The sequence below is a fragment of the Populus euphratica genome, unplaced genomic scaffold, assembly GCF_000495115.2.
Source record: "Populus euphratica unplaced genomic scaffold, PopEup_1.0 scaffold202.1, whole genome shotgun sequence".
In the NCBI taxonomy this organism is placed as follows: Eukaryota; Viridiplantae; Streptophyta; class Magnoliopsida; order Malpighiales; family Salicaceae; genus Populus; species Populus euphratica.
The window spans coordinates 437,477-452,602 of NW_011499975.1; the positions used below are offsets into that span (position 1 = coordinate 437,477).

General features: G+C 31.7%; 1 protein-coding gene across 1 annotated transcript; it reads right to left on the reverse strand.

The window, feature by feature from the left end:
* Nucleotides 1–7,553: 7,553 nt before the first annotated feature.
* LOC105139501 (protein S-acyltransferase 8-like) lies at nt 7,554–12,560 on the reverse strand. Its single transcript, XM_011045962.1, has 5 exons — nt 12,231–12,560; nt 10,706–10,891; nt 9,675–9,980; nt 9,321–9,554; nt 7,554–8,420 (listed from the first exon to the last, which is right to left on the reverse strand). Exons 1-5 carry the CDS (start codon nt 12,267–12,269, stop codon nt 7,911–7,913), a joined length of 1,275 nt encoding a protein of 424 aa, XP_011044264.1. The 5' UTR covers nt 12,270–12,560; the 3' UTR covers nt 7,554–7,910.
* Between the last annotated feature and the right edge of the window lie 2,566 nt (nt 12,561–15,126).

Here is a 15,126-nt window from a genome sequence, read left to right on the forward strand (position 1 = left end):
TGAACACTGGTATCATCAGACAAGGCTTTTTCCAGTTGACAATGTAATCACCGGCTATGGAGGAATCATAAATCGGCCGTCACGGGATCATCTTCAAGCTCACCGTAAGCACTTCTGAAACTTACCGCTATGGCTTCGCAGGCTGAATTGCTGGGTTGGTAGTTTTGCTCTTGAACACATTATCAAAGCAGGCGTGCATGTACGTCGAGTCTTTAATTGCTAACTGCAGGCAATTTTAGCGATTGTCAGGACATTAATTAGATGCGGCTGCTGTTTGAGGATCAGATTCGAGAGTTTGCAGGCAGAAGGTGGAGCTACTGTGTTGCGTAACATGAGAGAATCAAGCATGAGAAGCGGCAGCTGATAAGAATTAACACGTGAAGAATATGACAGCAAAGTGTATGGCAATCCTAATGGCAGTAGAAAGATGGAGGCACTACTATGAACTTGAAATTCTTATTAAAACCGGTCATAAGAGCTTGAAATTCTTATTGGAGCAGAGGACACACACTCTAATTCATAGGAAAGGTTTAACCACGCTATTGGGATTAAAGTATACAATCCAGTACAAAAAGAGAAAGGAGAAGACAATGGCAATGGCAGATGCCTTATCCAGGAGAGTCGAAGATGAAGCTAGTAATGATAGTGGAGAAGTTATGGATGGTTGTTTGACAACTATTTCTACAGTCAGTCCAGTATGATTTGATCAAAATCAGTAAGATCTATGAAGGGGATAGCCAATTTAAGAATATTGTTGTTGAAAAGATGATTAATAAGGAAAATTGGACTAAATATTCATTTACACAAGGAATTTCAAGACATAAGAACAAAATTATGATTCGTTATCTCAGGCTCAGTAATGGTACAACTCGAGATACCATTTAGCCATTAAAATGGCAGCATTTCATGCATTATATGGTTATCCTCCTTCAGCAATGAAAATGAAAACTACATCAAAAGAAACAGTGAAGAAGTAGTCAATAAATAACAAGCTTGGATCAATTGTTACAATCATGATTGGAAAAGGGCAGGAAATGGGATGGAACAGATATATAGCCGACAAGAACATATCAGAAGAGTTATCAATGGGAGATCTGATATATCACTGACAAGAACATATCAGAAAAGGAGTTATCAATGGGAGATCTGATATATCACTATTAAAAAAAATGTAATAATTAGCAACGGACAACACCATTGCAAATAATACTAAAATCCGTTGCTAAAATAATTTAGCAACGGAATTAGCAACAACAAATATCAGATGCAGATTTGTCATTGCTGATTTTTTAGCAACGAATTTATCTGTTGTTGATTTCACAGCAACCAAAATTCCATTGCTTACAATTAGCAACGGATGAAAATTCCATTGCTTATAATTAGCAACGGATAATCCGATGCTAACAACCAGCAATGACAATTTGGATTGCTCGGTACACCCATCCCACAAAGGCTCCTTTGCAGCTTTCAAAAGTTTATAAAACTTAGTTGCCTTTGGATTTGGAAGTTCCTCTTCTACCACAAGACTAGACACATATGCATCACCAACCCCCATTGCATCCATAATTACCACAGGACTAGACACATATGTATCACCAACCCCTATTGCATCCATAACCAGATTTCTATATGGATTTTATAGACAAACATCATTCACAACATGACTAATTCCAACCGATGAAGGTCCAGCCAATATTGGTTCTGTGACATAAGGCTTTCCATGTATAGTTCAATTTTTATAACAAGGTAAAAAACCTTTTGTCAATAGGTTCTTACAAACATCATCTTCCTTTAAAAACTTTTGATTTTTGCATCTCACCCAAGGACATCTAATTTTTTCCCCAGATATATTTTTATCGATTGAAAATGCAAAATTAATAAATCTTCTAACACCCGTAATGTATTCAAGACGAAGACAACCATCCATAAGACTACGATACATCCACGATCGATCATCCATATTTATCTAATTAACATGATAACACCAATAAGCATTTTAGAAATAAGCATACTTCCTTAGCAACCAATACTTAAACAATCATTTAAAATAAAATATGTATCACATAAACAAACTTTAATATTTAACTTTGATTTTCCATAATAATCTATCTTGAAATTAATATTAAAAATAATATACTAAAAATAATCATATTAACACAAACTTTATTTCTTTTCTTATGTTTCCTTCTTTTATTCGATAAACCCTTGGCAATACTATATTTTTGTATGCTTAGCATAAATTTTCATCGAGATATCTTTATTTCTTATCAAATATATTATAATTTTTTTTCCTTTTATTTTTTCTTTCTTTCATTTTTTTTTGGTTTTTTATTTATCTTTCTTTTTATCTCTCTCTCTCTCTCTCTTTTTCGGATTTTGCTAAGCCAATTATACATGGAAAATAGAGTTTTTTTTTTTAATAATATGGATTATACTTTTAACTAGGAACCTGATTGAAATACTTCTTTGCAGACACTCAACATTCATTATGCAAATAAGGGTAATAATTCTTTTCATGTAAAGAAAGAAATTCTATTAGAAAGACTATGCAGCACAAAGAGGAGAAGACAACCTACTGAAAAGAAAATGACAACTAGGAGAATAACGTATTCTAATACCATTGAATATCTTCATAGGTTTTAGGAACCTCCTCTAAAGGTGCTTGCAGTCAAGTGGCTGAAAGAATTAATGAATTCCTCTCTATTGAACTACTAACATAATTGTGCATCAAAACCAGATAATCAAGGATCTGGCATTTTCACAAAGCAGTCAAAATGGAACAATCAAGATTGGACATTAGCATATTATAAAGTTCCCAAAACCAAAAGAAAGCATAAACCACAACATCCTTCTTCTATTTTAGAAAGTCTTTCAACACCTTTTTTATAAAATAATCATACACATTGTTCAAACTTCTTATTCAATTATTCAATTCAACTAGGAACATGATACGAGTTAGATTTTAAGTCTAGATTTTGACTTATTATATATTTTTTAAATTTATTTTTTTATTTTTTCCATTAATATCTTTCCTTACCATAAATAAAAAAACATATTTCATTGTTCTTTCTAGAATATACTTGGAATCATTTGCTAGATCTATTTTCTGTTTTTATTTTCAATTTTTTAAATGACTCCGCAGGAAACAATTCCAACCAATTATTTGCCATGGAATTTGGATGATGTGTAATTCCAAGTGGGCACACTGCATTTCTTAGCCAGGTGGAGCAAGAATTGAGGTAGCTTGTTTCTGGCTTTTGCTTCTCTGGGTATGATTTGTTGTGTTTTCGTCCTTTATGCTAATTTATGTAATTATAAACTTTAAAATCATTTAAATGAAACTAGCGTTCTTGATTTCTAGGCGACAGATAGAACAGTAATATTATTAAAATAAAAATAAAAATAAATAAATAAATATGCTAAGACTTTTAGCATGTAGCAATAGAGAAAACACAAATCAATCTATGTTTTTTTTTAAGCAATCTATGTTTTTTTTTAAGCATTTTTGTTTTTAATTTCATTATAATAATTTATAATGTTTTCATTTTAAGCATTGATATCATTCTTCTTTATTCTAGTTGGTTAGATTTTAATGTTGTGGTTCATGTGGGGGGATTGTGCTTTTGTATTACTTCTAATCAGGGGTATATGAAATTAACTGTACAATTAATTTGCTTTTATTTAGATTTGTTGCAATGATATCAATGCTTGTATCTATGGTTCATGTAATTGAATCTTTAGCATGGCAAAGTAAATTGACAGTTGAAGTTTCCTTGTGTGCCTAGTTACTCTCATTCACTTATGCTTTATAATATTCTTACACTGGCTTGTATTTCTTAAGAGTGTTTTGCATTCTTTTACTTTTATTATAGAGATCTTTTGTAAGTTGAGAGTTGTTTATACTACTTTTCTTTTTCATTGTTTTGAAATGTTTAATTTTCTGAACTCTACATTTTGGTCTTTCTACCTATTGATTAACTGGTTTTATATCGATAACTATATTTACAAATATGAGCACACATAGTTTATGCGCACAAAAACAAATAAGCTATATTCAGATTAAAGGGAGATTGAGAAAAACTAATCCACCATACAGAGACCAAATAAACAAACAATTTGTAAACAATCAAAGTGAAAGGAAAGAACATATCTTATCTATTCAACTTCTTTTTCTAAATGCATTTGTATGCACGGTAAGCTAATATAATCATGGAAGCAATTATTTGTGTTTTCATGTCTTCTTTTCCAATTCATTTTACCCTTAGCACATAATAAAAACACACAAGACAAAACTATGTTAAGAAAAACATACCATATTTCCCGACAATACCAGCCTTCTTGGTTCTATATATCAGAAAAGAAATTCAAAACATGAAAATCAGGCACTGGACTATCTGTAATTTGATTCCAGAGGATAAATTAAAAAAATAACAGCAGAGTAATCTATAATTATGTTTAAGTTCATATTTGCAAATATTTGAAATGTTTAAGTTTCCTCAGTCTATTAAAAATTCAAGAAACCTATTAATTAACTGTTCTAAATACACAATGAAGCACCAAGTGAGAATAATTTTAGGATAAAATTTTCTGTTAACCATGTGGCATTTTTTCTTTATTATGTTTTTGGTAGTGCAGTGGGTGGGGGTTGCTAGTTTAATTATGCCCTATATTTATGCCTGATGATGTATTTCTGTACAAACGGGGAAGAGAAACTTATGTTTATAAATAGATTTGCAATGACTACAGTTCATAAACCCTTATTTCTTCGAATGAATAGCCTAAAACCATTATTCAAATTAGCAATAAAAAAAAAATATTACCTGTGTTCTTGAGTTCTGGGCAAGCAAGATGAAATCTACACGACAGAAGAACACCTAAGATTGGAAAAGGTTAGATAAAAACTTTTAAATGTAAGTTTAATTGCAACAGAGAAACAAATAAATCCTAAAATTAATTATCTAAATTATTGAAGAAAAGAATGCAAAACCCAACCCATATACAAAGAATGGGGGTAAATCAGGATGTTCGATGGTGATGATGATGGATATAGTGGGATGTTGCCATGGGTTTGTGTTTCTGGTGGTTTACGAAGAAAGATTGAATCTGTTAGAGATGCTGGAAACAAATGAGAAGAAGATGAAGAGAAATGTTAGGGACAAAGGAAAATCAGATCGATGAAGAAAGAGTGCTAAGTTAATTGTTTTTCTACTGTTATGGATGTTATGATCAGGGGACGAAAGGGATGAAGAGATCCACTGCAAGTTAATTAGCATTTTCTGGGTTGTTTGCTTATTTGCTCTGTTTACGTTTCTGAAGGGGAGAGAGTGTAACTTTTGGGGTTGCTAATTAACGGTTGAGATTGTCAAAACTAAATATGTAATTTTAGTTTTAGATTAAGATTTAAATATTTATTTTTTCAATCAGCAACGGATAATTCGTTGCAAATTTAATGTTGTTTTTAGCAACAGATTTTCTATTGCTAAAATCTGTTGCTAATATTAAAAAATTAATAAATATACAATCCGTTGCAAATCCGTTACTAAATTTAGCAATGAAATTATCTATTACTAAATTCAGATGCTAATAGTCCCCTTTTTTAGTAGTGTATGTTAAGATTCATCCTTGTAAGCCCCAGCCTTACACTCAGGAAGAGTTTCAAATTGAGTCCTCGATTCCATGGAGCTTACAAGTTTATACAGAAAATGGGAGACGTCATGGCTTGTAAGCTGTATTTACCCGAAGGAGATTACATAATTCATCGTGTATTCCATGTCTCAATCCTTAAACGAAAGATCGGAAATAAAACAGCAACAAATTCAATCTTGCCACTGACAGATGAAGGAGACAGATTCAAAGTCAGGCTTGTGGCAATATTGGAAAGGAATTAATGAAAAATTAAAGGCAATTAGACAGTAGTGATAGGGTTAGTTCAGTGGTTAAAGAAATTACCCAAGCAGTTTTCAGAATTTAATCTGCGTTCTTGAGGAGAAGAATCGTTTGAAGAAGGCAGTTAAATGTTAGTTAGGAGATGAATAAGAGCGCATGATGAATCGGTTTGTTAAATGTTAGTTGGTAACTACCAATAGTTAGTTAGAAAGTCAGGGAAGGCAGTTAGAAGGCTGCATTGATTGTATACAAGTTTTGTGAAGGAAACGTAGGAATCAAGCAATAAGATTTGAAATTTTGCAGATAGTTTGTTATTTTTCTCTCTCTACAAATCCTTCTTAAACTACACTTTATATTATATTAAGGATATAATAAATGATATTATTATAGCTTTCATTTAGATAATTGATTTTGTATGATTTTGTCTGTTAGACACCGTAACGGCCGTTTTTATTTATTCTAACTTTTTAAGAAAAGGGAGACACGTGTTGATTTTCTATTGGCTTCAATTAAAAAAAGATAAAAACTCAATTAAAATTTTGAAAAAATAAAAAACTAAACTTGTAATAAAAGAATCCCACCTTTTTAATTTATAGTTAGATTTTTTACTTTATTTTAAAAATAAGAAATTATTATTTATTATCTATGATGGGTTTATCATTTTCTTTTCATAATATTTTATTTTCTAACTAATTTCTTATTTATTTATGATAGAAAAGGTTTATTTTTATTTTATTTTGAAAAACGGTGTTACTTTATTTTTTTTACTTCATCATGAAAGATAAATCTATCAATTTATTGATGAAACATACTTGATTCAATTTATGTAATTTATTTTTTTTCATGAAAATTTTGATTTTATTTGTTCAATATTTTATAATTTCTACGTGAAACTTGTTTCCTTAATAACTTTTTCTTTGGCTTTTAAAAATAAAAAAATCAGTAGAAAAATATTTTAAAAAGTTCAAGCATAAAAAAATAACAAAAACAAAAAAATTGATTTTTTATATATATTTTTAATCTTTTTAAAATAAAATTGAAAAATACTTTAAAGTAAATGAAAAATGAAAAACAAATAACCCAAAAATAAATTAATAAAAAATTTGAACAAATTTTTTTGATTTTTCTAAAATTTAATTTAATAAAAAATAATAAGCCAATACATGTCTCATTCCTTTATAAAGTCAAAAATTACAAGTTTTTATTACTGAAAAAATTATTAGAAGTGTTTATTTGAAAAGCAAGTCAGCAAAAATTATCTATTTATTGACAGTGTACCACAAAAGTGTATAACAAAATTAGGAGCTTCGAAAAAAAATAGTCACGATCGGTAAAGGTAAGAGAAAAAAAAAATTCTACAAGTATATAATTCAATTGATTAAATTTTGAATTTACTTTTTAAAAATTACTAATTTAAATATCATAAACTTTAAAACTATTAAAAATTTATATAATTTTAAAATCTTGAAGGTTTAATCGATATTAGTATAAGTTAACCTTGCCACGGTTAAAAGAAAAAGAGAGAGAGAGAGAGAGAAAAGAACCGGGAAAAAAAAAAAATAGCAAAACCCTTAAGGGCACCTGGCAGACATGGCAATAAATCTGAGCACCTCACAGAGACCGATAACGACCCAGAGTAAAAGAAGGCAAACAATTACAGAGAGAGAGGGAGAAGAAGAGTTATCATGTCTTGAAAATAACTATTTACACAAAGAATAAATCCAGAATCACAGGTCCAACCACGATGTTTAAGAATATTAAGCAAGAACCAAAAAGCAAAACAAAAAAAAAGAGGTAAAATAGTCTTTTATCTTCTCAAACAATTACAAACATATTCCCAATGACTGCTTTCCACATCCCCACATAAAGGATAACACAGCCCTCGTCCCTCAAAGGAGAGCAGAATTGGAACTCCCCATAAGATGATTGTAAGTTCCTAATCAAAGAAAAATTCCTTTAGCGAGAACATCCAAACCCGTGTTGTTGACGCACTGGGATCAACATTTCAATGAATTATCTAATCATCATTGGTATGGTTCCTTAGGAGTGGTAAAGGCTCTGCTTTCAGTGACTGTAGAGTTGGCAAGGATATCGGGTGCAATTTCCCAGCTCCCACTTCTCCTTCCCCAGCTTGAATGTCTAGTATCTGATCGAATCGTGGGGGCTCGATGATCTGAACTCAATGCTAAATCCACCTCTGATGTATTATGAGGAGGTGCGTTGCTCCCTCTGCTGCATATGTCCTCATCAATTTCTTCAACATTACGACGCTGGGAGATCTTCAATATATCTTCGCCAATATCTAGGTCATCTTCAACCTTGGAACGTGGATCTCCAACAGAATCTTCTACATCTGTTTCCTGAGTGCTGGGCAATGTGGGTCTTTGTTGTACTTCCTCCTCAACAAAAGCCCTGAAGTTGTTCCTTGAAGGCTTAACCTTTGTGCAAAAGACTTCAAGAAAATTATCAAAACAACCACGGTTGTAGACATTGATCCTGCTGTCAGCTCTGTACCGGAAATTTTCATATGTAGTCTGTATAGAACAGAGTATTCATAGTTTTAGCTAATACAGGAGGGGGAAAGGAATAATAACATAAGGGGAAAATCATAGTCTTGAGATGCTATAAGGGTGTGAAAGCAAATGCAAGCATCCCATCTCATATGTTGCACCCGACATCGTGGTGACCTTTAAAAATTTCAAAAAGAAAGAACAAATATTTGACATCTTGTTCTTACAGGGGAAAAAAATCCTTGTTTAAGGAATAATCACCTAATATTATGATCACTAGGAACCCTAACTGGTTAACAGAGATACTATAGTACAAGATTGGTTACGCAAAAAGAAAGATATCATCACCTTTTAAGTGTCCTACATGAGATATATTGTATTGCTAGTTTTACCTTAAATTGCTAAAGGTTTGTTGTATTATGCTACTGATGATCTGTTGTAATTCATACATACAGAAAAGGATAGGTAAATATAATTCCTAGGAAAAAAAATACTCCAACCTTCTGCTATTTCAGCTGCCAAGTTTATTTTTTTCTCCACCGAGAATGCAAGTCATCTCAAACAGTCATCACAAAACCAATCATGCTTCTAATATTTCAGCACTTTATACCAGTTTTTACAAGAAAATGAAAATATCCAGTCCACGATAATTGTGGTGGATGCAAACTGCTATTGCTTTCATTTGATGATTGTGTTCCTCGAGGCTTATCATTCTAAATGGTGACATCTTAAAGACTGCAAATATATTTCAATTGAACAGACTGTTGTGACCTCATAAAGACCATTAAAAAACTCCAGTCCGGCATTTAGACCAGAGTTTTGCCACTCTTTTTTAAGAAATGAGAATTGGTTTATTCAAATTTAATTCAATTAAGCAAATAACTGAAACCAGCCCATAACATCAGTCTTAAGGAATAAACATACCTGGTTTGTTCCAATGAGGTACAAATGGAAGCCAGTAAGTCCACCAACAAACCATAGGGAAATAAAAGAATAGGCCATTAGAATGACAGACGCAGGAGATTCTTTCATTGCCTTCCAGACTGTGCTATGGTAATCATCCATCAAAACCTTGATGTACAAGGCTGAAATAGAAAACACGTAGATGCAAAGAAGAGTCGATGAAGAAACGAACATAAAGAAGTAACGGTAGTTGCGCTGCACATACAAAGCATAGTTAGCTTTTTGAGGACACTTACATAGGATGACAAATACCAAAAAAAGCTGAAGTTGTGTTAACAGGGAATATAAAAGGAAAAAAAGGGTTAAAAAGCATACCAGTCCAATGCACTGGCCCACCCAAGGGCAATGATGATCAAATCGCTCCACACAATTGTTACAAATGGAGCAATGGGAGCAGCGAGGAGGACGGTAAAGCATGCATGTATCACAATACTTGACCCGAACAGGAATGCCATTAACCATAACTTCTTTTGTCCGTGGGAACTGAAGGCTCGGTGTTTGTCTTCCCCCAACCTCAACTGACACTGAAGAATCATACCGAAACTCCTCTTCTGGAGGATGTAAATTACGTGGAATAATACCTGGGTCCCTGGCTGATGTGAGAAAAAGAAGAACCAACACCTGTCAATATCAGCCAAGAGATTAGTCCTAGCAATCATCCACAATATACCACCACACTGCATAATGGATTTACTACATAATATCAACTGGGGGACATTATTTTGGGTTTGAGCCTTCAATGTATTTGATCCAAGAAGGCATGCTTCCAAACCTACCCCATTTGAGTTATACACTGTATGTAAAGAAATTCTCAAAACCCAGAAGCAACAGCCTCAGGTGCATTGAACCGCAAATATTTTTCACTTGAAAAAACCCAGAAGATTGTTCAACTTTCAAGTTTCTACCATCAAATTCTAGAACAAGGTTAAGGATTATTTTAATTCAACACATGGATGATTTATTGTCACCATGTTTTCACAACTAACAGCCTCTCGTATTGAGCCTAGCACTGTCAAGTACATGATTCATGCCACCCTGTGGTGCTTCAAAACCCATATACCATGGGCTTGAGAACTACACGTAAATCACTTTCTTCAAGTTATAAGAGATTATAAAACGAAAGGAGACTCCAGCATGACCACTAATAAAATGAGGCATCAGAATATTTATGGGAAGACCCTGAAAGTCAGTGGACACTAACTATAATATAGTAGCCTACCATCTATCTTAAAGAGGGCACACTTGAGCACGTGAAATTCCCTATCAAAGAAATAGCACAATTTGTTCTATAAAATTCCTATAACAAAAATAATGTCATCAAACACCGAGGGGTTAAGCAAACTTACATATATAGTAAAGATAATAGCTACCACCAGAATCGCATACCCTGCATTGTCCGGTGAAAATTCATGGCGAAGATGCCTCACAACAAACACACAAAAGATTATTACAGGAACAATGATCAGCAATAAGGTGACAATCAGTGATCTAGCATCAGGTCCAAATATCAATCTCCCACCAAGGATGAACTTCTGTGGAGGATAGGCAAAAAAAATCAGATACTGAAAGTTTCATGGAATGATCATTCTTAAATTTGACCAGAAGAATGAAACTTGACAAAGTAAAGCACCCAGAATAAAGAGAACATATTTATGCTTCCAATATTTGGTAATAGCATGTAAACAATCCAAGGTTAGCATGTAATTTATGAATCTTGAGCAATTGGTTTAAGAAAACAAATACGAAAAAATCCTTGAAGTAATCTAAAACTCCCCTCTTTCAAGCCTGCAAATTGTGTACAGATCAGAGGTCCTAGCATTCCTCCCAAAGAATAACAAGGTTGCAAGATCATCCACCTCAGATGCACACGTACATGTCCAACTCATGTCAAACAAGATAATTTCACTGCTTAAGGACATCCTAGTAACATGCTCAATGCTTTAATGAATCTATGGACCCACTGTTCATCCTTGCCAAGTTATTACAACTCAAGCGAGTGCTCCCTTACTACTGAAATTATCCAACCAAACTATGGCATGGGAAATCATTATCTTAGTAAGTTCGTGGAGCCATAAATCCTACTCCAAACCTCGAAGGCGCTTGCAATCCCCCCTTCCCCCCAAACAAGCAAGGCAACCATCAATTATCAGTGCCTGGAGCAATGCCACCAAACACGAACACTACTAAACATAATTGCAAACCTATCATTCCGCCATTAACACTCCCATCAAAATCTTTATACTACAGTGTCACCAAGTTTAGATTCTAACTTAACCAAGTCACCCAGCTAGCCCTCTGCATGAATTCTTGTACCGTCATAATTAAGGGAACATAAGTCCAGAATCTAAAAAGGTTTGCAAACGCACTCCATGGTTCTATTCAGAGCCCTTGAAGCCATCCCCCAAATTAACAGAAAGATATGTACCCAGTGCCTGATTTAGTACAAACAACAGTCAACTGTGACAAAAATAAAAGATATATCACCAAAAACATCCCAGATTCCACTTTCTTTCTTTCCTTTCTTTTTTTTTTTCCCCTTTAAAGGGCATACAACTCTACAAAACCAAAGAAAGAAAGAAAGCTATACAAATTTTAATTCAACATCGGCAATAAATTAAAAGCTCAAAATAACAGAAAATCCAAGACTTTCCTTACTTCCTCCATTTTATCAGTAACCAAACAGAGAGCCACTTACACAGTAGTTTTCTAAGCAAAATTCTAAAGCAATCCCTAACAAAAAAACACAAAGATTCAAGCAAAACCCACAAGTTTCACAACAAATGAAACAAATCTAAACCAAACCCAGATGCTAAAACCACTTATTTACACAAAAATTTAAAATAAAAAAGAGTACGCAAAATAAAGCCTTACATTACTTCCTTTCCATACTTCGAACACGCGCTTTGCCATTACAGTAATCCGCACGAGTCTCCTCCGCTTTTTTTCAACTTCTGCTAGTACTAGTACTACACAGGCAAAGAGTCGAACACTTCCAGCTAGCTCTTGCTTCTTCTCTTCTCATTACAAAATTCATTCAAAAAAAAGAAACCCAAAAAAATAAATCAATCTCACGTAAGCATGACAGTACAATACACTAGACTCGATTATTGAATTTTAAATAAAAACTGCTTTTGGGTTTTGGAATTTTTTTCCGCTCTGGGCCTCCTCACTCTGCGTTTTTTTTTTGAGTGTTGAAATATAAATGTTCTTTTTCTTTTTCTTTTTTCTAAACTGTAGGAGTACTTGTTTGTAATTGAAAAACAAATTTAAAAAAAAAAGTGAAATTCTTAATTCACCGTGAGGAGTAAGAGGAGGATATACTTGGGATAACAAATAAAATCAATTCATTAATTTTGTATTACCTGGCCTCTTAATCTAACGTCACATTTTCTGATCGGATATTTCAATTACCAATTTACCCTTACCTTTCACTGTAATGGGATTTTGAAATTCGCTTGCGAGTCCTACTTTTGCGCGACGAAAGTACTAATTTGACACTCGCTTTCCTGCGGTATGGTTGTGGGGTCAGGATGATGAGGCAAAATATTGATGGTAATGAAATGTACTGTCCAGTGGGTGTTTGTCAACTTTGTTTATGTGTTTAGATATTTTTTTTAATATTTAAAATATATATATATATATATTAAATTAATATTTTATTATTATTGATTTAAGGTGTTGGTGTTAGATATATATTTTTAAGTATAAAACTATTTAAAAAAATAATATATACCAAAGTCTAAAACACCGCAAATTATGGAATCAATATCTTTTATCTCTTTTATCTTTTAGATGCATTGTATCAATGTAGAGAATGCACCGTTAAAATCATCTGAAAAGGACATCATTCAATGTGCTCAGATAACTAAAAAAAGACTTAATCTTGTTGGACATACAAAATGGAACGAAGATATTACTTCTTATTACCTCATATATTTGAAAGAGTTAGGAAGTAAATTTATCTCCTTCACTATTATTTGTACACGGAAAGAAAAGGGATGGTTTTTATTTTTTATTTTTTTATAATTTTATCCTTTAATATTTACTTATTTTTAAATATAAATTTTTTCAATTTGTTTTCGATAATATTGTTACAGTCTCAAATAAGTATTCTCATATTTAATTTATAATTAATTTTAAAAATATCTATTTTTATTATCATTTAATTAAATAAAATAACTTTTTATAAAAAACTAAATTTACTAAAATTCATTATCTAGATCATACAATTAATGAATTAAATTGCAAATCTTGAACTCATTTAATATATTAACATTTTAATAATAAAATAAAATTCATCTTCAATTATCTTTTAAGTTAACTCATGCTTTTTTAATTATTATTTAATTGTTTTTAGACCATTTAAATTCATTAAATTACATGGAGACAATTTCTACATGGTGTGATTTTAAACTCGAAGTAAATAATGAGTCGGGTCAATAAATTTTAATATTAATTTATTTAATTAAATTTAATAATAATATTAAATAATTTTATATAACTTTTTATTTATTTATTTATTTATCCAACCACAGGCTACAAATCCAGTATTTATCTTAAAAAATAAAAAAGTTGAGCAGTACATGAGTTGGTGGGGGGAGGGGGGGGGGAATCTTTCAAGAACAGGAAACTTGTCGAGGGTAAAAAGGACAAATAAGAATAATTTATGATGATGCCGTAACGTGAGATTATGGAATGATTAACAGCCTGGCCAGAAATGAGAAAGATTCTCAGGGATGCCATTTCCCTAAAACTACATGATGCTCTCTTTCCAATACCAGGACCAGAACCAGATATTCTCCTGATTCAACCCGTGTTTAACTATTTTAATTATGTCATTGCCCATTCGTGTTTGAAGGGAATAATTACCATCCTCTTTCCTCATCTTTATTTTTTCTCACCTTTTTCTTCACTGTTATGCATGCTTTTGCCCTTTTAAAAGTAATACTAAGAAGTATAGATGGAATTTGTTTTTAGAGTGTTTTTATTTAAAAAAAAATTTAATTTCTTTTAAGATATGACACATTAAAATAATAAAAAAGTATTTTCTTTGCCTCCAATACGCAGACACAATTAATACATATTAGGTAGTGTATTTGAGGTGTGAATAAAAGTAATTTTAAAAGTAAATTTGGATTGAAGGGTATTAAATTGATTGTTTTTTTTAGTGTTTTTTTGAATTACTTTACTGTTAAGATGTTTAAATTATTTGAAATTATTTTCTTTAAAACATTACAAAACTCACACTTTATTCAAATAAAAGTGGTTTTCTAATATTTCTGAAAATGTCAGAATTTGCTCTAGAATTGTTTTTTCCATTGATAAATTAATAATATTAGTGCAATCTATCCTGTGAATATCAACTTTAATTTATTTGCAGCCTGCTGCATTTTTCTCTCTCATGCATTTCTATTTATATATTTAGGTGTGCATAAATGATAATAGCAAACGAGGACTTGTTTCAAAATGAAGCTTTCTAGTTTAAAGGGAATAATCACTAATTACCTCTCTTTTTTCACTATCATTTTTTATTTTTTTGTTTTTAAATATAGATACTTTTTTTATTTTAAAAGAGTTTATGAAAAAAATTGATTTTTTTATTTTTTTATTTAAAATAATGTTTTTAGTGCTTTTAGCTCATTTTAATATTAAAAATAAAATTAATATAATTTTAATATATTCTAAAAAATACTTTTAAAAATAATTATCATCGTAAAACCAAATAAACTCTAGAAGGTAGAGCATTCAATTCACTGCCACCAGGAAA

Excerpts from the sequence above, each read along its gene's own strand:
- LOC105139501 (XM_011045962.1), bottom strand. The coding sequence starts at position 12,269 with ATGGCAAAGCGCGTGTTCGAAGTATGGAAAGGAAGTAAT. Across the intron at positions 10,892-12,230 it reads AAGTATGGAAAGGAAGTAAT|AAGTTCATCCTTGGTGGGAG; the intron begins GTAAGGCTTTAT and ends TATCCTCCACAG. Across the intron at positions 9,555-9,674 it reads TGGGCCAGTGCATTGGACTG|CGCAACTACCGTTACTTCTT; the intron begins GTATGCTTTTTA and ends TTGTATGTGCAG.